Here is a 24,884-nt window from a genome sequence, read left to right as displayed (position 1 = left end):
CAGAGATGGCTGAACCGATTTTCACAAACAAAGATTCAAATGAAACGTCCCATAGTCCCATACCTGCTATAGAATTTCATTCCGATCCGACTTCCGGTTCCGGAGATATAGGATGATATGTACCAAAAAAGTGAAAAAAATATGCACTCACATTTTTCAGAGATGGCTGAACCGATTTTCACAAACTAAAACTCAAATAAAAGGTATTATGGTCTCATAGCTCGCTATTAAATTTCATTTGAATGTGACTTCCGGTTCCGGAGTTATATGGTAATATGTGATAATTTGAGTAAAAGTTTACACTCAATTATCTCTGGAACAACTCAACCGATTTTCGCAAACTAAGATTCAAATGAAAGGTCTTATAATATCCTGAAAATTTGTAGAACATTTTATCTGGATCCGACTTCTGGTTCTGGAACTAAAGCGTGATAAGTGGAAAATTACCAATTTTATTAGTATTTTTCCCCGAACAATGGTTAAAAACAGGTACAAATCCCATAAAACTGTCTGTTAATTCTTCTAGTTTGCAGAGCTTGTTAGTTTGTGGGCATGATAACTTAATTCGGCACTACTGGTCGCCACTTTTCCTGTTCCGAGAGCACCGAAAGCGGAGAAGAAAAACAACTAAAACTAAATTCAATTCGATTTTTCTGTGATGCTTGAACCGATTCACAAATCTTGATTTGAATTAAAGTTCAAACTGTCTTTAAACCTACTGTAAAATTTCATCCGGATCCGACTTCCGGTTCCGCAGTTGCAGGGCGATGAGTGTCAAAGTTTTCAAATCGCCATATAGAGTGACAATATGTACAAAACCGAAAGAAGAAGAAAACACAAAACGAACAAGGCGTGCTTTGTTCTATTTCGTACACGTTGTGTAGTGATGTCGTTAATAATTATAATAATAATAATATTAACAATAATAATAATTATAAAAATAATCCTATTACATGTTTGATGCTGTTAAGCTTGACTTACATATGCATAAGTAACAGAAACGCAGGTTCGTTCCGTTTGTTAGATTTCGTTAAATGGGTTTAATCGAAATAGAGCATGAGATAGTAAGTATCGGTTTAACTACGTTCAAAACTGTAGTAAACGAACCAACTTTGGCTATTCCGTTTATCTAAATTCGGTTTCGGAAAAATTGGAAATAGTGATCAAAAACTGCAAAAAGGATCTCACTTACTTTTCTTGGAGATGGCCAAATCGATTTTCACAAACTTATAGATTCAAAAGTAAAGTCTTACAGTTTCATACGGAATTCCTTAATTTGTTGTGGATACTACTTTCGGTTCCGGAACTACAGGGTAAACAGGTTTAATAGAGTTTGTGAGATTAGATCCGAACAAATTATCCTATTTCTATTCAATAAACAGTTGTTTTTGCGAATTTCACGATTATATATATGATGTAATGAGTAATATGAGAAAGGCATGATTACACCACTAGGTGGATTAAAATAGTTTTTTTTTGGTTTGGGCCATTTTTTGGTGAGATTGGAACCCATTGGTTACAATACACCCCGGGCCGGGATAAAAAAAAACGAATGTTTTTTTGTCAAACGTTCATATCGGATTACTCTAATCTCCTCGAGAACGTTCTAGCATATCAATTACACAGCACACGCAAAAATCCACCAACTCGCTGCCAGATCTCTTCTCTGTCCAGATAAACCCTAAGTGAGACTGTAAGCTCGTGATATTCAAACCTCCACTATCCTGCATTCGAAATGAGACGACCAGATCATTTAAAAAAACTCTCTTAGTATTCGGTACAGGACGATGGGATCAAAACAAAACCAAAACCTATATCATAGGCGTTATCCGCCACTGATTTCTACTGTATATCTATCACACTCATACTTATCATTTATTCTAACCCAATCATTCCACAGTAGAGGCCTCTGAATACTAACTCGTTAACTCATATCTCACTCGTTTTCGTACTTATCTGTGTTTACCTAACTAATATTCCTATCAGCGAACTTATTACTATAAATTTCAACCTACATCGATGTGTGGCAAATGAGTGCCACGTCTTATTCTCAATGTTCTAATCGGGTAGAGTTCCGCATTAATATCCCGATGATCGTATTCTAAATCGATCTAGCTTCGCGTCCTGTGTAACTGTAACTGTAACTGTGCGTGGAGGACTATCACTCCATAACCGCCAGTTGGGTGATCGTTACTCACAGTAACTCAATCTTATTAACTGAGTCTATTCCTGTTTAGAGACAGTTGGTACCTTACCTTCTAATCTTGAAAGGATTGTTTCGAACGGATTTCCGTGTTTACAAACATCCAGTTCAATGGATGAGAATGCTAATTCACAGAAATAACCTAACTGAATTAATATATGGGTGATGATGAGCTTTTAGGTTTTGAGCGTAGAGTTGTGACGGACAAACTATCTCAATATGACACTGATTTCAGGTATTAGTGTAAATATAGTAGAAAGGAGCAAATAATCTTAACTATCCAGTGACGCTTTTTCTTAAATTCGAAGTCGTCAACCAGGTTTGAGATGAACTGCCGGCCATATGCCCAAGGATTTTTTATCCAAATCCTCGGGATCATACGATGAAGAGCCAATCTTAGCTTTGATTCTACAAGGCAAATATTGTGGGCCGTATTTAGCGTTGTAATTAGCAACGGCACTAGAATGTCGCATATTTTTACGGTAAACTAATTGCCCTACCTGGAAAGCCTTGGGAAATCTTTGCTGACGAAGGTTTTATTGTTTACGGCAAGTATTATGAGCCGTAACTAAATTGTTTTTCACTTGGTCATAGATTGCCCCAAAGTGGTTTATTTTCGCTTTCTCTACTTCTCCCGTGGATATATTGATTTGTTGCCTCGCTCGGCGATGAGCTGGTGTTTAGAATGACTTCTATCTCGGTCAACCGTGTGTCCCATAATCGTTGATCATTCCGGGCGTAGGTTCGGATGCAAGCATTTACAGTTCTGTTGCCGCGTTCCACTGGGTTAGCTTGGAAGTGGTAACGCGAATTCAACCAATGTTGGATGTGAAATTTCTCCAACAGGTTTTTAAAGTATCGAGATAAAAAGCTCGCACCATTATCGGTAATAATTACCTCTGGAACGGAATTTTTATAAAACCAAGTTTCTGTCAGTAGTGAGCAAAGTTTTGCGCTATCAAGGCGTCTCAAGGGTTGTAATAATAACCATTTACTGAAAATATCAGAGACTACGAGAAGGTATTGATTACCTTTCTTACTACGTGGTAAAGGCCCAACAAAATCAGCAGAAATAATTTGCCACGTATGGTCAGACAATCGCATTTCTCCAATAGGAGGTGTGACCGGACTGGACAGCCCTTTTACCTCCTTGCATGTGTCGCAGTTTTGCACATATAGCTTAATTTCTTTATACTTTTTTGACCAAAAATATCGTTGCCGGATTCGGGCAAGAGATTTATCGTTGCCGAGATGCATAGATTCGTCATGATTAGATTTGATTACGTTTAACCGACTCTCGGGTGAGGGAATTAATTTCCACTCATAGCGTCCGTCAGATGGATCGTTTCTCGCGGATACGAATTTGAAAATTTGATTATCCACAACGCGAAAATCGATATAATCGTCAGGGTTTTCCTGAACTTTTTGTCTTAGCGAGGTGTACCACGTGGACTCGGCGGATTTTGAAATCGCAGCAACGCTTCGTTGTGTAGTGAGTGATCGGGTAGTGGACACAACACCACAAACACCCTCCGAAATAAAAGTCGGTTGAAACAGTGAAAACTGCGCGAGTGGAAGCTATAGAAGTGGTTTCAGTGTTTTTAAAGGGTTGTCGCACCCTATAATGATGCAATGAGTGCATTTTAGTGGCTGGAAACAGCATATTTTAAAGTGCCGATCAGCCAAATTGATGGCTGCTGATCTTTTTTCGCCATGGTCGCTTCGATCATCGCGTCTTCGCAAGCCAGTGTTTGTGTTTTTATTATATTGCCGGTCAAACATCGGTATATAGGATTCCATTAGCCCTTTGGCTAGTATACAGGTTTGATATGAACTCATACCATTCAGGTAAGTTTATTCTTCCTATGTGTGTCACTGAGGAAAAATAAATGTTTTTGCACTCTATCTTCACATTACATTCGGTGCCTTTGGGCACTTAGGTATGTGACAGATGCAAAATACACACCCATCGGTTGCCTTTCAATCGCAACTGGTGTTGTAAAACTATTTGTACTGGTCAATACCGGTAAGATAGTAAAGTTTCAAACTTTTTTGTTTGGGCACTCGCTATATGTGTAAATAGCATTTTGGCTCATCTTCACACGATCTGTCGCTGTGTGATCGTTGGATTTAAATTATATCCCTTTACTACTTGGCGCCATGCAGGGAATCTGCGCGGTAAGCCAGCGCTAGCTGTTCTATATAGATACAGGAGTGTTAAATTGTACACCGCGGTGTGGACGGTTTGGGAACTGCTCGCGAACAGTGCTGCTCAAATTGATGTCCTAGTCGCTTCCTTTTTCCCTTGGCTGTGGAGACAGTGCACTGGATGCAAATCAGATGTCATTTTTGCACTTTGACCTCTGTGGTATTTATTGTTCTGTTGGTTTATAACAGCTTTTGGGGGGGCTGCTCTGGGATTTTCAGTTGGGCTGCAGGTTTGCCGAGCATGTCTCGAACGTTTGCACCACTGTGTGTACAATTTATTACTCCGATTTAACACTTCAAGTGTATCTTTGGTCAGTGTGTGTAGATTTGGACAGTTTGTCACACTCGTCCATACGAAGCATTTATATTTACTTGTGAATATAATTGCGTACAAATTCTCTGCCATAGAATTTGGGATTACCTAATTAGGATTAAAGTATTAGTGAGTATCCAACTCTGTTCTTTTGGAACGGACTTTCGGCTTTCTTTTACTTTGGATCGCACTAGCGAAAGGTTGAGTATTTCCTCGCGCGCTTTCACGCTTTAAATTCGTATCGCTTTTTTCTCTTTTATTTTTCGGAAAATGGATACAAAATACATCCAATCATCTGACTGCTCTCATTCCGAACCGTCTGATGGCCAGAAACCTGGGAGTTCCGTCACAAAGTGTCGGAACGACCAGAAAATGGAAGTCAGAGGGAATGGATTCGAGAGTAGTCAGACTGCGATGGATGTTCAACCCGGTCCTTCGCCTTCCACCGTTGAAACAGAAGGCGAAGACAAAGGTAAAAACTTTGAGCGAAATCTAAAAAAGAAGATTCGCAAAAGACAAGCTCTCGGAAAGGCGGCTTCTGCTTCTAGAGGCCACTTGTCCGAACAAACTGAGCGCTTTCAGGTCCGGATGTTGAACGGTATGTTCACTGAGGACCTGAAAGCCCATTTATTAAGAGACTTGAACAAATGTCTCTTCACAACGCCGTCTACGGAGTTTATACCAAGCTTCAAAGGCTGTGGACTTAGGTACGGCATCGTCTGGTTCTCTCCGGAGAATGAGATGAGCAGTGCCTGGCTCAAGCAGAAGCTTGGTTTGATAAACCAGCAGGCTGGCGATAGTAAGTTCATTATTGAACCCTACAGTCTACATCAAAATCGGGTTTGCCTTCCTATTCCTTGGGATACTGAGGAAGGGTTGGCTGAATCCGATGTTCTGATGAGATTAGATCTGCAAAATCCGGGGATTTTGTTGAATCGGTGGATGTTACTCAAGGCGGGTCCGGTTACTGTGGGAAAACGCATGTTTTTCTGCAGTATCGACGATGACTCAATGAGCCTTCTAGAGAAAACAAAATTCCGTCTGAACTATGGTTTTCAGAAAATCTATGTACGTATCGTTCATCAGAAAAACGTACATAGTAACAAACCTGAATAGGCTTTAAGAGCAGACTGTTCGGGACCTCGCAAAGGTTCAGAATTTACTTCTGCTTTCACTAAATGTGATCCCCAGCAGATTGTTCAGCATCCCTCAGGGGTGCAGAATTTACTTCTGCTTTCTATGTTTTTTGTGTCGTCAATTTCCCCCATTCTCCTAGTCCAAACCTTACCATTTCCCTTCGATCCCTCCCTCTAACACATCGGGAAAATGATGAAAACAAATAATATGGATGGCAAGGCACAAATCTCCAAATATCAAGGGGAACGTGCCATTCGAGCCAATTTGTTCTGATTCCTGATTCCTGATAATTTCTTTATACTTTTTTGACCAAAAATATCGTTGCCGGATTCGGGCAAGAGATTTATCGTTGCCGAGATGCATAGATTCGTCATGATTAGATTTGATTACGTTTAACCGACTCTCGGGTGAGGGAATTAATTTCCACTCATAGCGTCCGTCAGATGGATCGTTTCTCGCGGATACGAATTTGAAAATTTGATTATCCACAACGCGAAAATCGATATAATCGTCAGGGTTTTCCTGAACTTTTTGTCTTAGCGAGGTGTACCACGTGGACTCGGCGGATTTTGAAATCGCAGCAACGCTTCGTCACAATGTATCCGCTACAACATTTTCTTTATCTTTGCGATGGATGATTGTCATGTCGTATTGCTGCAATTTCAAACTCCACCGACTACAGCGTGATATCACTTTCCAGGAAGTGGTAAGTATATGAGTGAGAGCACTAGAGCAGTCACTAATGAAATGACTGCACTCCACATTTATTCGAAATTCTTCGATGGCAGCAAGGCCGCTAACGCTTCCTTCTCCGCCGGATGATAGTTCCGCTGAGAAGTTGTTAATTTATGAGAAAAATACGATGCAACATGTTCTTCTTCATCTTGGTTCTGACATAACACCGCCGCGACGGCATCGTCCGAGGCACCGGTTTGGATGATGAACTCCCGATTAAAGTCAGGACTTCTCAGAACCGGTGCTGTGATCAGGCGCTCCATAATGGCATTAAAAGCTTTCTCGGCCTCTTCTGACCATTGAATCACTTTGCTTTTTGTTTTAAGTAATTCCGTTAAGGGTGATATGATCCCACCAAAATCTAGGATAAAGCGCCTGTAGTAATTTGTCATTCCAATTAGCCTTTTTAGCTTGGTTATGGTTACCGGTCGTTCGTATTCCACGATCGGACGGATTTTTTCAAGAATAAAACGCAGTCCAGTTGTCGACAGAAGATACCCTAAAAATGGTAGTTCCGATACTCCGAACCGTGACTTTTCCAAGTTATTGGCTAGATTGGCTTGTCTGAGACGCCGCGAAACTTCTGAAAGTAACCGTACATGCTCCTCGAACGTTTCCGTCACTATGACTATGTCGTCCAAGCAAACGAAAACGTTCGGTTCCAGTTCACGAAATCCCAACACGCGATCCATTAAACGAGATAGAGTCGCTGGACTGTTTATCAATCCAAAGGGAAGGTGAGTAAACCGGAACAGCCCTTTACCCTGCACACAGAACGATGTATAGTTGCGTGACCTCACTTCCAGGGGGATTTGAAGGAATGCCTCTGACAGGTCTATGGTCGAGAGGTACTTGGCTCGAGGAAGTTGGCTAAGTATTCGTCCTGGATGGGGCAAAGGGTAGGAATCTCGAACGGTTTTCTCATTAATTTTCCGACGGCCGGCTTACCTAGCCATTCCGATTTCAATTCAATACTGTGAGATATTAATGGGGTGGCGGAAATTCGACCTGGCTCAGCAACTAAACGTTTGCTTGATTTGGTCAATTCTCACTTGCTCTGCGTGACTCAATGTTGAATCCTGAGACATTTTAGCAGATTCCAACTCTTCGGCGAATGCGGTATACTCCATTTTAGGAACTATGTTAAATTTATACAAAAAATCCATTCCACACAAGCAATTTACTGCAAGTTGGGGTACCACTAGCGTTCTGACAATGTTCGTCTGACCGTCTAGCGTGAAAGGTATGTAAAGGAGCCCTTTAATGTCTAAAACTTCACCACTGGTTGTCTTCAAAATGATCGGGTGATCTAAAGGTCGTAACTTAGACTTTAATTTGTTGTAAGTTGTGTAATTTATCAACGTGAACTGGCTCCCACTGTCCAGTAAAGCAGTAGTGGAGATACCATAGAGTTTAAGATGAACATATGGACGGTTATCGTCCTTACTTGATAGTGTAATCTAATTTATTTCTTCTGGGAGGGTGTACATATTTTCGGTAGTCATTTCCCTTTCTTCAAGGTGGTTAATTTGATCGGGATTTATGCGCGGGTAGTTGGAGTGGACGAACCGCGACTTTGATCCGTCTGAATGCCGTTTTTTACAGTAGGGACAGTTAACTGTTTCAAAACCTCTGAACCCACAAATTAAACAAAAAACTCTCTTTTGGTCGGGACAATCTTCGTGTTTATGATTCAGTTTTCTCCAATTATAACATGTATGCATTCCAAGAGGTCTATAAGAATCAATCAACTTCTCCAGGGCTGAAGGTGTATTTGACAACCTTCTTGTTGTATTGTATCCCGCGGTATCATGCGTAGTGTGACCCGCGCTATTAAGGGGGTTCACTCGTGTTATTTTTCTGAAAACCTCGGCTCGATTGACCGTTGTTTTGAAGAGCACGGGGGTTGTCAGAGTCTCGTGGATTATTTGGATTTTGAGATTTCTGAAAATTTTGATTGTAGGAATTATTACTAACTCCTGTTGGTGGTCTCTTAGCTTCCGCTTTTTTTTTTCTTGAAATGATGCCACAGTACTAGTTTTTTCACCAAACAATTCATTATACAGGGAAAAGTTATTTGCATCACTTTTCTTCCTGCAGCGATTAGAGATGGAAGATCGTAAATAGGTAAAAACGTTAATTGTTTGCGATAATCACTGCGCATATTTTGATTTACTATTTTCATTTTTTCATCTTCTGAAATTTCTCCACTCATAAATCGGAAAAGTTTTTCCATGTCATAGTAATATGACAGGAAACATTCATTCCGTTGTTGTTTACGCATGTTCACTTTCATTTTTATCATGTTGTCGAGGTCCGGGTGCAGGAAGGCACACCGTAACTCCATAACTAAATGATCCCAGTTGTAGAGCCGACCAGTGGACCTCATCGAATGGTACCAGTTCAATGCCGGCCCTGTGAATAAATGTATGGCGGAATCAAATAGTACCGCACTAGAAACTCTTTCCGAAAGTGCTAAATTTTTAACTTAGAACAGAAACTCATTCAAGTATAGTCCTTGATCGTCTCCAGCATACTTATCAATCGCCCATTTAGATACTGGAAGGGTGTGTTGTGAGGGTATTTGCGATTGGAAACTCCATGGGTTTTTTTGTTCGCCCGGTCTTGAGTCGGATGTTGATAATTCACCAAAGTGAGGTGGTACGGTTGCCGTAGAGTTTCCCCAATTTATAAATGCCTTACTTCCGCCTGGGTGGTATGTTGCCGAGGTGTTTGTAATATTAAATAACGATGGCTGAATTGATACTGAGGGTATTGTTTGATTGAAAGAATTGGTCGGAACGTAACCACTAGTTGGAAATGAGTTAGTGTTTCCGAAACCTACACCGAGGGGAATGGGATTGCTAAAACACCACTGATTACTAGTCACAGTTGATTGCCCATATGGCCATGTATTTGATGAGGAAATTGTTGAGGTTGGTAAAAGAGACTCTCTACTTTCTTCTGTTTGAACTTGTTTTTCTTTAGTATAAGTTCTACAGACCTGGTATTCTTGCAAACGATACTCTAGATCGGCGATTGTATTTCTCAATGCCTGTTCGAGCTCTTCGGCTTTCTTTAGCTTTTCTAACTCATTGTGCAAAATTTTTACATCTACTTATAACTTTTCCAAATCCTTTGGTGTTTGTGCGAGAATTTCGGCTAAACACGGAATATTTTCTTCTTGCCACTCATCATCTTCTTCATCCGAACTTTCCGAAGAATGGAAAGTAACCGCCTTGTTATAAAAATAATAGAGGTGATCAGCCATAATCGCAAATATTGAAACTAAATCATCTATTACGCAATCGGGTAAATAGTGTAAGGTTAATTGTGTCCTTGCACCGAGATGAAGTAGACGGTCTTTGCAAGCGGGCGGGCTATCACTTTTCTTTTCCCGCAAAATTTGCTCTATTTCCTCTAACTTTTTTTTTACACAATACAACCTGAACCAGAGGGTTAGTCTTCAATGTCATGCTCCTATTTCTTTCCTTCTTCTCTACTCTCAATCTAGCTCTCAAATATCTTCTCATTTGCGATCGGTCATTTTCCACTGCAATTTCTCTAACTGATATCTCGAAGGCCAATTCATCATCAGTAAGTAAATCTACGCGAATATCCTGATACCGTTTATCAAACGTTTTGTCCCGATTGAGTGACCCCGGGAAAGTGCCGTAAGACTCCATTTTCAAATTAAACACGGAAAACGACCTAGAATGATCATGAAAGCTCTTGAGGGAAAACAAAAACAACAGAATAAAACCTCACAAAAGTCTGTCAATTTTTTAACGTGAGTCATCGATATGCCAATAACGTCACCGAGAACGATTTTTTCACCGAGTCTAAACAGACGCGATAAATGCGGTGCCAATTTATCGTTCCTCCCCTTCACAAATAAAAAAATATTTCAATGAAATATTTTGTGTTCTATTTTACGCTGTTGCGCCAATTGTAAGTTTCCCTCTTTCGGGTATAACTTCTTGAATGTTAAAGCTCGACAAAGTACTCAATCACAGGGCAAACTAGAGAAGGGAACGACACATTGGCACTTATTCTCTCACCAAAAACAACCTCACAATAATTATTCTCGGAGTCACTGATAACGAACACAGTATCATTCAGTAGCATGTTATTATTAATATATCATTAAGCTAAACAAAATATATATTTTAATTAAATTCACTTTAGTTAAATTTATTTTAAACTTATAAGAAAATTAGTATTCAAAAATATATATAGTTGGGAAATTAAGAATCAAAATATCGAATTATATTATACATATTTACAAAATTTAATCGTTGGCTAGCATGGTGCGGCCGTCGGTAGGGTGGGCACCTTGATGAGTTGAAGCTGCCGGACTGACTGGTCCGAGCCGAACGGGCGATCAGCAGATAGAGTTCTCACATACCTTAATGAGCGACTCGCCGGTCGTGATGGTGGTGCTGGACAGTTGGGTTCCACAGCTTCCTATACAGCACCGGTCTCGGGTGCCGGAATGAAACGGAGGTATCTGGAGGCCTTTCTGAGTGATGAGGCCATTCCACGTGTCTTCGTCCGCAGACGTATTATTTGTCGACCATGAGGGGAAAATCGACAAAGTTTGCTCACCCATTCGGGATGAACACTCGACGGAAAGCGAGATCGTGTGTTGATGTACGATCAGGCGTACTCGAGCGGACAGTAGATTTTACCGGTGCACTATCCGAACTTTTATTTCGGGAGAGGGATTTCTTACTAAGAACGGAAATTCGGGCATGCGACTGACTATAGGATCTCTAACTTTAAGACCCGTTCACTGCCGATCCATATAGTCGCGCTTTTCTATGGTCCTGTTGACCTCACTACATGAAATCCCACCTGTTTTATCACTTCAAATAGTGGCACACTATCACTTCGCCCGAATGTAACGTTTCGGTTTCAGTAAACCCGCGCTCGAGGAACCGCGATCCCGACATACTAATGTCGAACTTTGCTATTAGCAAAAAAGAGACCGTGTTGAGTCATACCACCTCCTTTTATATCCCTGACTCTCCGCCTCCAAACCGGAACTCTCACTCTCTCATCCAGAAAGTAATAGAACGCACTATCTCTATCTGCAGCATCCAGTTGACGCCAACTTCCACAGGTAAACTCCTTCTCAGATAGCTTCTGCGACAAATTTCAAATTGACGGTTATCCTACCCTAGCTTATTTCCTAAATATTCATATAGAGAGTGATTTTAAATGATTTGATTTGGTTTCGCTCCTAGCTAATAATTATCAGGAATTAACGAGTTTTTTCTCAATTAAGTTCATAAACATTCCAATTTTATTCTATCGTATACAATCCAAAAAAGAGTTAAAAGTTTGCCCGTAGAATATTTAATTTTAACTAACCTTAGATCACTCTCTAATTATTATTTCAACGATTCAATAAAATAATATAATTAAAGGAAACATATACTTTCTTTTTTTTTGGTTTGGGCCTTTTTTGTGAGATTGGAACCCATTGGTTGCAACACACACACATACACAGACATTTGCTAAGCTCGTCGAGCTGAGTCGAATAATATATGACATTCGGCCCTCCGGGCCTCGTTTCAAAAGTCGGTTTTTGCCGTGATTGTATAGTTTTTCTATATGAGCAAGGCAATAATCATCCATCTGACGTTTATCGACGTATTTATGGTTTTTACCAACTTTTGTATGGAGAGGCATCACTGTGCGATGTCTCGCTATCGACTGACGCATCACTGAAATGGTGGGAAACTATTTCGTTAGTACAGTTATCAAGTCATGCATACACCCCACAATTACCTATCCCTTCTTTATGAGACAACAAGTTCATCATTTCTCTATCACATACCGAGAAACTTGGCTTTTCGAAATCATTCAAATAAGTCGAATAATTTACATGCTTGTGAATATATATTCATATTATTAAATATGAACACTACAATGGTTGCGATTCAACAAAATTCTTTCCACGAATGATAACATACAAATAGAGAAGCTTAAGTAGTGTGCCTAAAAAAATTACATTATTAAATAAATAATAATACAAATAGAAAGAAGAGATCTAATTGGTTGATAACATATCAGCGAGCAGTATATTTTGTCGTGAATACGACTTACTTTACTATGGGGCGCCTTTTAAAAATTAGTCGTATGGAAGAATGGGCAGAACCTAATCGTGAAAATCTCGACCTGTATTAATGGCAGCAACATAATTCTTTCACTATTTCATCGAAAATATGATCAGGAATTTAGGATAATATTTTGAAAAGTGTGAGATAACCACTAACAACTCAAAAATTAATTTTTCTGAAAATTTTAAAATAACACGGAAAACTCTTTACTTTTGCTTGGGTTTTTCGCGCAAGGACGACGAGTTTAAGGTAGTCAGGCACATATCCTCAACTGAATGTTATAAAAGGGAAACCGTGGTCGAAAATCGATCATTTCTTCTTGTGCGTCGGATGAAAGCAGACGTCGGGGCGAGAAGACGCATCCAAACAGCGGCATTGGAGAGCACAAATTCTGCGTGGTTAAAAACCTCAAACGTGTAGGTAGAGTGGCCAGGTTGTTTTTTCAAAAATCTGTCAAAACTCAAAAGCTCATCTGGATTTGTCTGGGTCTACTATATACAAGGAAATTTTTATCGGTCTTCATTTTCAGTGAGCACAACAAGGTCTCTCCACCTATCGTATAGAGGCCAAAACCGTAACAATCTAGCGAGATCTGACAAAATCTAGGAAAATCTGGGAAAATTTGAAAAATCTGGCAAAAGATCTGGCTGGTTTGAGTGTCTGGCGAAACGAGAAAAATCTGGCATTTGCCAGACAAATCCGGCAACCTGGCAATTCTGCGCACAGGTCTCGTTTGCCTTCCGGTCGTCAAGGCGAGAAGACGCATTAAACCAGTTTCGCATCATTTGGAACTCCGAGCGGATGTGTCGGTTTGTACGCAAAGCTAGTTTCAATTCAAGCAAGAACGATTGCATCAGCTGCTGGTCGTTTGCATTGGAGAGAAAGAAAACCAGAAACGAAAAGTGGACAACATTATATAAAATCAGCCGTTCTAGTGGCTCTAAATGTTATCTAAAGAACTTTTAAGATTACTTTTTTGCAAATCAAAGGTAGAAATCATCAGTTTAGTGAAAATCCAAAATAATTTGATTTGCTTCGTGCACTTTTCGCTGTGCGAAAATCGTTCGAGAAAAATGTTCCAAACTGTGCTAAATATCGTAGAGAATTCCACAATTTGGTCCTTCTAAAAGGCAGAAATGAATCCTGTACAGCATCTTGATAGTTTCTTTCAATGAAATATGCAAATCCGAAATGAGATAATCGACGTTAAAAATCGTTGAAAATTTTAGTAGCGAAAAGGGGGAAAGTTTCGCAATTCACACAATCGATCAACTATCAATTCGAATTCGAAAGTGTAAAGAAATCGTGTCAGTTTTATTCGTATTCACGACATCCAGTTTTGTCTCTAACATTACACACCCGTACTTTTTTATTCAATAATATAATTTTTAAGGCACACTGCGTAAGCTCTAAGATGCCAGGGGCATTGAGCAGTACTTTGTTATTGTAGTGATAAAACATTTGAAAGAATCATTTTTCGTTTATAGACTTGAATATATTGTTACCGTCATAAATTTTTATTAGTCTTTTTGATTGATATAATTATCACTAACTTTGTCTACTGTATTAGACAATTCCAGCAAATACCGCTCTACACCGGAAAAAGTCTCTACCGGATGTCCAGCAGCTTCCGTTTGCTACTAGTACCATGAGCAGAGAAGAAGTGTCAATTCTTGGCTCTGCACGAAGAGAAGAATTACGGAGGCAGATAGATGAAACCGAGCGTTTAAAGGCTAATCCATTGTTATATTTAGTCAGTCCAAAAGTTAAGGTTAGTATTTCACATATACCTAAAAAATCTTTGAATGAATGCATGAGAACGAAGATGATGGAAATGAACATAGTGATGAATTAATTTCAATGCCCCACGTCAATTTTCAAATTAAAATAGAAATATTTAATCAGTCATGGTATTGCGGAAATGTGGTACTTTCATGGAAACGAAATTATATAAATTAGGTGAACCAGAGAATAATGAGCAATTACAGCTATTTTTTTTATTATTCAATAGTATAATATATATTATTATGCACACTGTTTAAACTCTAAGATGCTAAAGGTATTTTCTAATCTTAATTAACGATTAACTTAAAACTAGAATAGTATCATTATGTCGTCTTGAATTTTCGAAAAAAGCTTTTAGCTGGCGTTCGGCAGTGGTCGGTGAATTGAATATGGCATGACTTCCAGATGGCGCTATCTATGGCCGCCTCCTTTCGGTTCGTGTGGGTCCGCGGGAAACACCCCCAGGCTACGAAGGCCCGGCGGGTGGCCCGCATGCTGGACATCGACTGGAGCGTAGGACCGTAGGCGGTGATGGTGATGTTACGAAGAGAATGAAAAAAAGTCAATATTTACCGAAACCGAGGTAAATAGGGGGTATGGAAACAAAATGTCTGAAAACTACAGAGATCTAATTAGTTGCCATCGAGATGGTGAAGATACGGGGAAAGGGGGAACGAAAAGTTAGTGACAAAAAAAGATCTTGTTAGTTCCAATGAAGATGGTGGACAGGGACGGTGATCGAGAGAATCGGGCGGATGTTAGTGTCGAACCTGTAGGTGGAGATTATACTTTCTGAGCGAGGTATAACAGATTACACTTGGATATTAATGTGTATATTAATGTGTATAGGATATAGGTACTGGTATATGAGAAGTATATAAGAGATATCCCGACTAGGCAACACATCTCGGACCGGAATTTCAGGTGGTCTACCTAGGGCCCTTAGGGAGTCCTTTAATAAAGACCTGGCGTACACGTCCATACGACATGCTCGATGTCCTGATAACCGTCGCCACAAGCGCAGAGACCGCTCTCCACGATTCCAATACTCCAGAGATGCGCGTTGAATGTGTAATGGTTTGACATGAGCCGAGAAATCACACGAATGAAGTCACGACTCACATTCATCCCCCTGAACCAAGGTTTCGTCGATATTCTAGGGATAATGGAATGCAGCCATCGTCCCAGTTCGCCATTGTTCTATGAAGTTTGCCAACTTTCGAGAGTTTTCTGACGAGAGATACAGAAAAATTCATTGAAGCGGATTGGTCTTTCATAAATATCAACTTCTAATGCGCCCACCTTAGCCAATGAGTCTGCCATTTCATTTCCCGGAATGGAACAATGCGAAGGGACCCAGACTAACGATATTAAATAAGACCGATAAGATAAAGTTCGCAAGTGTTCCCGTTTTTTGTCGTGAATACGACTTACTTTACTATGGGGCGCCTTTTCAAAATTTACCCTCTGAGAGAGTGGTAAGTTTTTGATCGTGAATATCTCCAGGTGTATCTAATGAATCAACATAATTCTTGCGACATGTCATCGGAAATATGATCACAATTTTATAATAAAATTTTCAGTTGTGTGACATAATCTCAAACAGTTCAAAATTAAACTTTTCTTAAATGTTTGGTACAAACGAGTGTCAAAGAGGATAATTCATAAGGCGCGTTTGCCTTTCTCGTATTTTGAAAGCTTGAAAATTTTCAACTTGAACGTGTATTGCAACAACATAGAAGTTTGTCAATAGTACACTATTGAAAAACCTGTTTGATTTATCTCATGACAGCACCAGCCAATCAGAACGCGAGATGTCTGCATCTATACAAGAGCATCCATATAAAAGTTGAGTGATTCATTTTTCCTACTATTTGCTGAGCAACTGTTCCCGAAACAAGACACACGAGAGCAACATCGAGGACCTGTCGTCTCACAGTTTCCCGTTCTGCGTACAGGAAAGGAATTCTACCAAAGGGACAACTCCACCGCTGCCAGTAGCAGGAATAATATGAAATGTGATGTGAGAATGGCACCCAAAACAGGTAGAAAGGCAGCCAAAAAGTCCAGCAAGGCCCATTCAAAAGCACTTTTTAGTGCAAAAGATAATCTTAACGAATTTTATAATACTCCATCACTGCCGCCGATGCACCAGCACCGACACGCTCGGCGTAGTTCCCCTTCTGTGAACAGCTAGACAGCCAATTCAGTATTACTAGCTGCCGCTCTGCTAACTCTCTCTTTTATATCGTCTCACTGTTTCCCGTTCTGCGTACAGGAAAGGAATTCTAACAAAGGGGTTGTCCATACACCGCTGCCAGTAGCAGGTATAAAATGAAATGTGATGTGAGAAATAGCGTCATTTAAGTTAAAGAATCTACTCTGACCGTACGAGACACCGTCAGTACGATGGCACCGAAAACCGGTAGAAAGGCAGATTTGGACCGTCACTAACACATTCAATTACGAACGGCAATGCGAAAGCGAAAGTGTTGATGTTGAACACATCTTTATACACTGAAGTTTTTTTTATGCAAATTTACCCATAGCCCCATCCGACCCATGTAACTGAATCGTATTGTTGACAAATCACCATGTGCAAAAAACATGTGTTTCTCGGACAATAGATTATATAAAAAGGTGCTGGTGCAGCTTCTTAGATAGGATATTTATAGAAACTGATAACTCTCTCTTGTCTCCAGTCGTGTGGAACAATATTACCCTCGAGGAACTTGTTGAATAAATTCAGCAAGCGCCTTTTGGCAGAGTCAGGAAGATTTTTCAACAAGTTGAATTTAATTCTGTATAACCCCGGGGCTTTATTGTTACACGACTGCATGCAACCTAAGGCAATACGCAAACAACGATACTGAATTCTTTCCAGTTTAATGAAATGGGTGTTCGCGGCGGATCGGAAGCAGAAGCATCCATATTCCGTTACGGACAATATCGTTGTTTGGTACAGCCTGATCAGGTCTCCTGGGTGGGCACCCCACCAAGTTCCGGTTATTGTGCGAAGAAAATTGATTCTCTGCTGGCATTTTTGTTTCAGATACCTAATGTGACATCCCCAGGTGCCTTTGGAGTCAACCCAGACCCCGAGATATTTAAATGTGAAGACCTGAGCTATGGTTTCACCCCCTAGTTGAAGCTGTAATTGTGCTGGTTCTCGCTTTCTTGAAAATACGACCAGCTCAGTTTCTCCCGTAGAGAACTCGATACCCATTTGAAGAGCCCATGTCGACAAGTTGTCGAGGGTATCTTGTAATGGTTCTTGGAGATCGGCAGCTTTGGGTCCTATAATGGACACAACGCTGTCGTCGGCAAGTTGTCTTAGCGTGCAATATGTGTTAATACATTCATCAATGTTGTTTACGTAAAAGTTGTATAAAAGGGGGTTTAAGCATGAGCCCTGAGGAAGACCCATGTAACTGAATCGTATTGTCGACAAATCACCATGTGCAAAAAACATGTGTTTCTCGGGCAATAGATTATATTTATAAAAAGGTGTTCAAAACCGGCGAAAGACCATGCTGGTGCAGCTTCTTAGATAGGATATTTATAGAAACTGAATCAAAAGCCCCCTTGATATCTAGAAATACTGATGCCATTTGCTTATTGCGAGCAAATTTCATTTGAATTTCTGTTGAGAGCAACGCAAGACAATCGTTCGTTCCTTTACCCCTGCGAAAGCCGAATTGTGTATCTGAAAGTAAACCATTAGTCTCGACCCAACTGTCTAGGCGGAAGAGAATCATTTTTTCAAACAACTTCCGGATACAGGAAAGCATAGCAATCGGCCGATACGAATTGTGATAGGAAGCTGGTTTCCTTGGTTTTTGAATGGCGATAACTCTCTCTTGTCTCCAGTCGTGTGGAACAATATTACCCTCGAGGAACTTGTTAAATAAATTCAGCAAGCGCCTTTTGGCAGAGTCAGGAAGATTTTTCAACAAGTTGAATTTAATTCTGTATAACCCCGGGGCTTTATTGTTACACGACAAGAGCGCAAGTGAGAACTCTACCATCGAAAACGGTGTTTCGTTTGTATTCGAAGTCGCGGCGTAGGATATCTTCTGTTCCGGAACAGAATCAGGACATACTTTTTTAGCGAAACCGAATATTCAGCGGTTAGAATATTCCTCGCTTTCGTTCGTTGTGTTTTGATTGCGCATTCGTCGGGCTGTGTTCCAAAGAGTGCTCATCGATGTTTCTTTCGTTAATCCGTCAACAAACCGTCGCCAGTAACCTAGTTTCTCTGCTTTAACTAAATTCTTCATTTGCTTATCTAGCGCTGCGTAATTTTTGTAATTATCAGGTGTTCCATATTTTCTGAACTTTTTGAATGCTAAAGATCTTTCCGCGTTCAGTGATGAGCACTCTTTGTCCCACCACGGGTTGGGAGGACGAATGTTAGAATCAAGCCAGCCATAAACGTATACTCTTCCGCCGGAGGAAGTTCTTGTTGTTTCTAATTTCTCAGATATCGATATTGCGTAGCATTTCCAATCAATATTTCGTGTGAGGTCATACAAAACATTGATTGTTTCCGATGGTCTTAATCCGCTGGCGATTGAAATTGCGATAAGCAGATGATCGCTAGCGTGGGGATCGGGGATTACCTTCCACGTGCAATCCAACCGTAGCGATGTCGAGCAAAGGGATAAGTTCAGCGCACTTGGTCTTGCTGGTGGTGCGGGAATTCGTGTCATTTCTCCCGTATTCAAGATTGTCATATTGAAGTTATCGCAAATATCATGGATAATAGCTGATCTATTATCATCATGAAGACACCCCCATCTCGTACCGTGAGAGTTAAAGTCTCCTAAAACTACCGTCGGTGCGGGAAGAAGTTGCATGATACTGCTGAGCCAGTGGTACCCAACTGAGGCTCTAGGGGGAATATATATGGAAGCAATACAAAGGTCCTTGCCTTTAATTATGACATGACATGCGATAAATTCAATACCTGATATCGACGGGAGGTTAATTCGAAAGAAGGAATATCACTTTTTGATCCCCAAAAGTACTCCTCTGTAGGGATTATCTCGATCTACGCGAATAATGTTAAAATCGTGGAAGTTTAGTGATACATCAGAAGTTAACCAAGTTTCGCACAATGCAAATGCGTCACATTTCAGATAATTTACTAAGTATTTAAAAGGATCTATTTTCGGGATGATACTTCTACAATTCCACTGTAAAACAGTGATCGAATCCTTGACCTCGTTCGAAAAATTAGCCATCGAAGGAAACGATTTCTGAGAGGAGGAGCCATTTTGCAGACAGCTGCATCAAAAACATTTTAACTTTTGGTTGGAAAGTCATCAAAATACCTTTTAGGGGGTCAGAAATGTTGAAGACGGAAAATATAAAATCCACAATGTCAGTGAATTTCACAAGTCCAGCACTTGATGTGTTTTCTGGTTCTTTGGGGACTTTCGGGGTTTTGGGTGTCCCCGGAAATGTTGGATATTCTTTCTTCGATTTCAAGTCTCCGGAACTAGGAGCTTTTGGCTTCGTCTTTTCGTTTTTTTACCAACACTTCCTTCTGCTGTTACTTTTGGAGGGCCTTCAAGAGATATCTTCGAACCCTTGCTAGGGAGTTTAGGAGATGATATATTTCTCTTCTTCCGAAAACTACGAGGGACAGTTGAAGATGTACCTTCTTGAGGATCGTCAGAGTCGCAATCGTCCGCAGACAAGCAGGTGTAGGGGTTCTGTTCAGGTGGTGTGGCGATTTTCAGCATTTCTGCGAACGAGCGGTTTGATCGTTGGTTGAGAGATCGAGATCGGCTCTGAAAACAACCTTTTATGAAAGCGTTTGTGATGGAGAGTGATGAGTTGAATTCGAATTCCGATGGATGCCGCTGACTTCCGTCATCTAATTGCAGGCTGAACTGTTGTACGTGGGTGCGATACTGATATGGTTGGTGTAGGTGTAGCGTTTACAATCGATTATAATCTTCCAATAAAGAGAACATTAATTCGCTGGGATGATCAATGATACAATATTCCTATTTTATTGAACGAAACTATCAATATGCTATAGGGATTCGTTTCTAGCATTCAGAAGGGTCAAATTGCGTAATTCTCTACTACATTAAACTCTGGAACATTTTTCGCAAAAACAAAGAAGGCTACACCTGATCTCGATTACTGTGAACTTCACACAGCGCAAAGTGCACAAATCTAACCAAGCTGTTCTAGATTTGCACTAAACTGAGGATATTTACCTTCGATTTGCGAACAACAAATCCTAATAGTTGTTTAGAAAACTTTTGATCCATTTTTTTATCAACGCAAATGACTGGCAGCTGTGACGTAATCGCTCTTGTCGGAAGCGAAACTAGCCTTGCAAACGACACAAAATACATCTGCTCTCAGTTGCGATAGAATCCAAACTGATCCAATTTTTGTTAAGAGCTTTCTTTTTACGTGATTTCGTTTGTAGCTTTTTCACTACTGGACGGTCCTAACGGCTATAAAAATAGCCGCATACAGAATTTTAATGTCGATTATTTCATTTCGGATTTCCCTAATTTATTGAAAGAAAATATCAATATGCTGTAGGGATTCGTTTCTAACATTCAGAAAGACCAAATTGAGGAACTCACTACGATATTCAACACTGTTCGGAACATTTTTCTCGAACGATTTGTTGTATAGCAGCAGAAATTTTGTTCTCTTCCTCAGAACGCGTTCTGATTGGCTGGTGTTGACATGGGTCAAATGAGACAGGTTTTTCAAAAGTGTACTATTGACAAAACATTGTTAATCCACATGAAAGAGCCGTTGCTGATAGCGTAGTTGTCTCAAAAAATAACTAACTAAAATAAGAAAATCAACTAATTTTTTCGCCAAAATGCTGATTTCGGTCTTTCCGTGTTGCGAACAACAAATCCTAATAGTTCCTTCGAAAACTTTTGAGCCATTAGAACGGCTGATTTTCTGTAATGCTCTCCACCGTTGTTTTTTCATCCATGCAAATGACTGGCAGCTGTGACGTCATCGCTCTTGTCGGAAGCGAAACTAGCTTTGCAAACGGCACAAAATACATCTGCTCGCATTGGCGATAGAATCCAAACTGATCCAATTTTTTTTAAGAGCTTCCTTTTTGCGTGATTTCGTTTGTAGCTTTATCAATAATGGGCGGTTCTAACGGCTATAAAAATAGCCGCATACAGAATTTTAATGTCGATTATTTTATTTTGGATTTGCATTTCATATAAGAAACTATCAGGATACTGTACGGGACATTCCTGCCTTTCAGAAGGACCAAATTGTGCAACTTACTACGATATTCAACACTGTTCGGAACATTTTCCTCGAACGATTTGTCGTACAGCAGCAGAAGTTTTGTTCTATTCCTCAGAACGCGTTCTGATTGGCTGGTGTTGACATGGGTCAAATGTGACAGGATTTTCAAAAGTGTACACGGAACGACCGAAATCAGCATTTTTGCGAAAAATTTAGTTGATTTGCTGATTTTAGTTAGTTATTTTTTGAGACAACTAAAAAAATCTTACTTTTGCTGATTTAGATTTTTTATTCTCATTCCCTTAATAATAATAATAAAATATTTGTTGAAATGACTATTTTTTTTAGTTGAATTCACAAATTAAACGTACTGTCATTTCTTAGCTAAGGCACACTTCATATCCAGTCAACTAATTTTTTAGTTGAATTAAAGAAATATAATGTTGTTTTCAACCAATATGAATGGTTGAATTGGCTTCTGCAATCTGCAGCTATATGGCGCCCTGTCACCGAAACGGTAACACCTTAATGACTACTAGCCACTAGATGGCACACTACTGCCGAAAAAAATTCAGACGCGGTTGTCTTTTCTATATTGGCAAGTATAAATACGATGTTGTGTTGGAGAAAAAGACATAAACGAAACGTAAACATCTTTTTGAATTTTTTTTCTTCTAAATCACTGTTTTCTTCATTCTCACTGAAAACTTTGAGCACTCGGAAAACAAAAACCGAATACAAATAGTACACCGGACGGCGCAGCTCGGAAGGTTTGAAGATACAAAAAAACTTCATCACAATTAGAGTGAAACATTCGAAATTCACTTCACTGTTCCGCGTAAAAACTAGAATTTATATAGAGATAAATCGTAACACATGCGAAAAACATCTAAACAATTTGCGAGCAGTTTCAACAAGACTGTTCTTTTTAGCTTTTGAATGGATTGTTTTGCTTTGACACTGCTGTCCTTCAGTAATGACGGTGATAGATAAATACAATCAAAGTTTCTGATTTTAATAACGAAATTAGTTGTCAATGAGAACTTCGTGTTGGATTGAAATATTGCTGGTTTGTGTCCAGAATATTCGCCAACTAAACACATTCTCTAAAAATAAAAGTTTTTTTCAGCACAGTAAATTCTAAATTTTAACTAATTTTATAGTTATTTTGGAAATTTTGTTGTTAAAATCAACTAATTCAAAAACAGTAATACGAATTAGGCGCAGAGCTAATTTCGGGCGTTCCGTGTACTATTGAAAAACTTCAATGTTTTGGCTATACACGTTTAAGTTGAAAAATTTTGATTCTATTGGTAGTTAGATTATATAAATCCTTCTACAGATTACTGAACTATGAGCTTTAAAAATACGAGCAAGGCGAACGCGCCTTATGGATTATCCCCTTTGATACTCGTTTATACCAAATATTTCAGAAAAGTTTAATTTTGAATTATTTTAGATTATGTCACACAACTGATAATTTTATCATAAAATTGTGATCATATTTCCGATGGCGTGTAGCAAAAATTATGTTGATTCGTTAGATACAACGAGAGATATTCACGATCAAAAACTTATCACTCTCTCCGAGGGTAAATTTTGAAAATGCACCCCATAGTTAAGTAAGTCGTATTCACGACAAAAGTATTAGATAATGTGTGGCACGATGGCGTGGTGTCTAAACTGCATCGGTATAATTTTCCGATGTATCTTATTAAAATTATCAAAAACTATCTTGCAGATAGAGCATTCCAGGTTTCTCTGAATAATGCATTTTCGGAAAGATTAACTACACGGAAAGACCGGTATCAGCATTTTGGCGAAAAAATTAGTTGATTTTCTGATTTTAGTTAGTTATTTTTTGAGACAACTAAAAAAATCTTACTTTTGCTAATTTCGATTTTTTATTTTAAATCCCTTGATAATAATACAATATTTGTTGAAATGGCTATATTTTTAGTTGAATTCACCAATTGTCATTTAGCTTTAAGCACACTTCATATCCATTCAACTAATTTTTTAGTTGAATTAGAGAAATAAAACGATGTTTTCAACCAACATAAATGGTTGAATTAATTTCTGCCATTTGCAGCTATATGGCGCTCTGTCACCCAAATAACGCTAACACCATAATGGCTACTAACCACTAGATGGCACACTACTACCGAAAAAAAATGTCAGTCGCGGTTGTCTTTTCTATATTGGCAGGTATGAATACGATGTTGTATTGGAGAAAAAGACATAAGCTAAACATAAACTTCTTTTTGAACATTTTTCTTCTAAATCGCTGTTTTCTTCATTCGACTTCGCGAAATCGACTCTCTCACTGAAAACTTTGAGCACTCGGAAAATAAAAACCAAATACAAGTAGTACATCGAACGGCGTGGCCCGGAAGGTTGAAAGATACAAAAAACATCATTTGACATGTACAATAAGTGTGCAACATTCGAAACTCAATTCACTGTTCCGCGTAAAAACATTATTACGCACAATCGCTTCAAATGCGCAAAAATTCTGAATAAATACACTTTCCACTAACAGTTTACGTCATTTTTACATACCGGTTTAGAAATTAATATATGGATATATCGTAACACATGCGTAAAACGTCTAAACAATTTGCAAGCAGTTTTAACAAGACTGCCCCTTGTAGCTTTTTAATGGATTGTTTTGTTTTGACACTTCTCATGAATTTTGTGGCTAATAAACTTGTTAATAAAACCAATTTCTTTTTTGTTTTCTTTGTGCTGTCCTTCAGTATTAATGGTGATAGATAAATAGAAACAAATTTTCTGATTTTAATAACAAAATTAGTTGTCAATGAGAATTTCGTGTTGGATTGAAATATTGCTGGTTTGTGTCCAGAATATTCGCCAACTAAACACATTCTCTAAAAATAAGAGTTTTTTTCAGCAAATAAATTCTCAATTTTAACTATTTTTATAGTTATTTTGGAAATTTTGTTGTTAAAATCAACTAATTCAAAAACAGTAATACGAATTAGGCGCAGAGCTAATTTCGGTCGTTCCGTGTATTCCAGCTGGAAGTATCCTAGGTCCCATCCTATACAACATTTTTACATCAGACATCCCACCGCTTCCGGGTGGTGGTGTT

General features: G+C 39.2%; 1 protein-coding gene across 4 annotated transcripts in view; it reads left to right on the top strand.

The window, feature by feature from the left end:
- The window catches only part of LOC131432736 (uncharacterized), a 127,922-nt gene that overhangs the window by 58,843 nt on the left and 44,195 nt on the right, over positions 1 to 24,884 (top strand). For all 4 annotated transcript variants that reach the window (XM_058599217.1, XM_058599218.1, XM_058599219.1 and 1 more), the window contains exon 3: positions 14,295 to 14,495. In XM_058599217.1, coding sequence (XP_058455200.1) covers positions 14,295 to 14,495 — 201 coding nt within the window. The remainder of the gene's footprint in view (positions 1 to 14,294; positions 14,496 to 24,884) is intronic.

Source organism: Malaya genurostris, chromosome 2 (genome assembly GCF_030247185.1).
Source record: "Malaya genurostris strain Urasoe2022 chromosome 2, Malgen_1.1, whole genome shotgun sequence".
Lineage (NCBI taxonomy): Eukaryota > Metazoa > Arthropoda > Insecta > Diptera > Culicidae > Malaya > Malaya genurostris.
The sequence above is the reverse complement of the archived record's forward strand: the minus strand, read 5'-3'. Positions and strand labels throughout refer to the sequence as shown.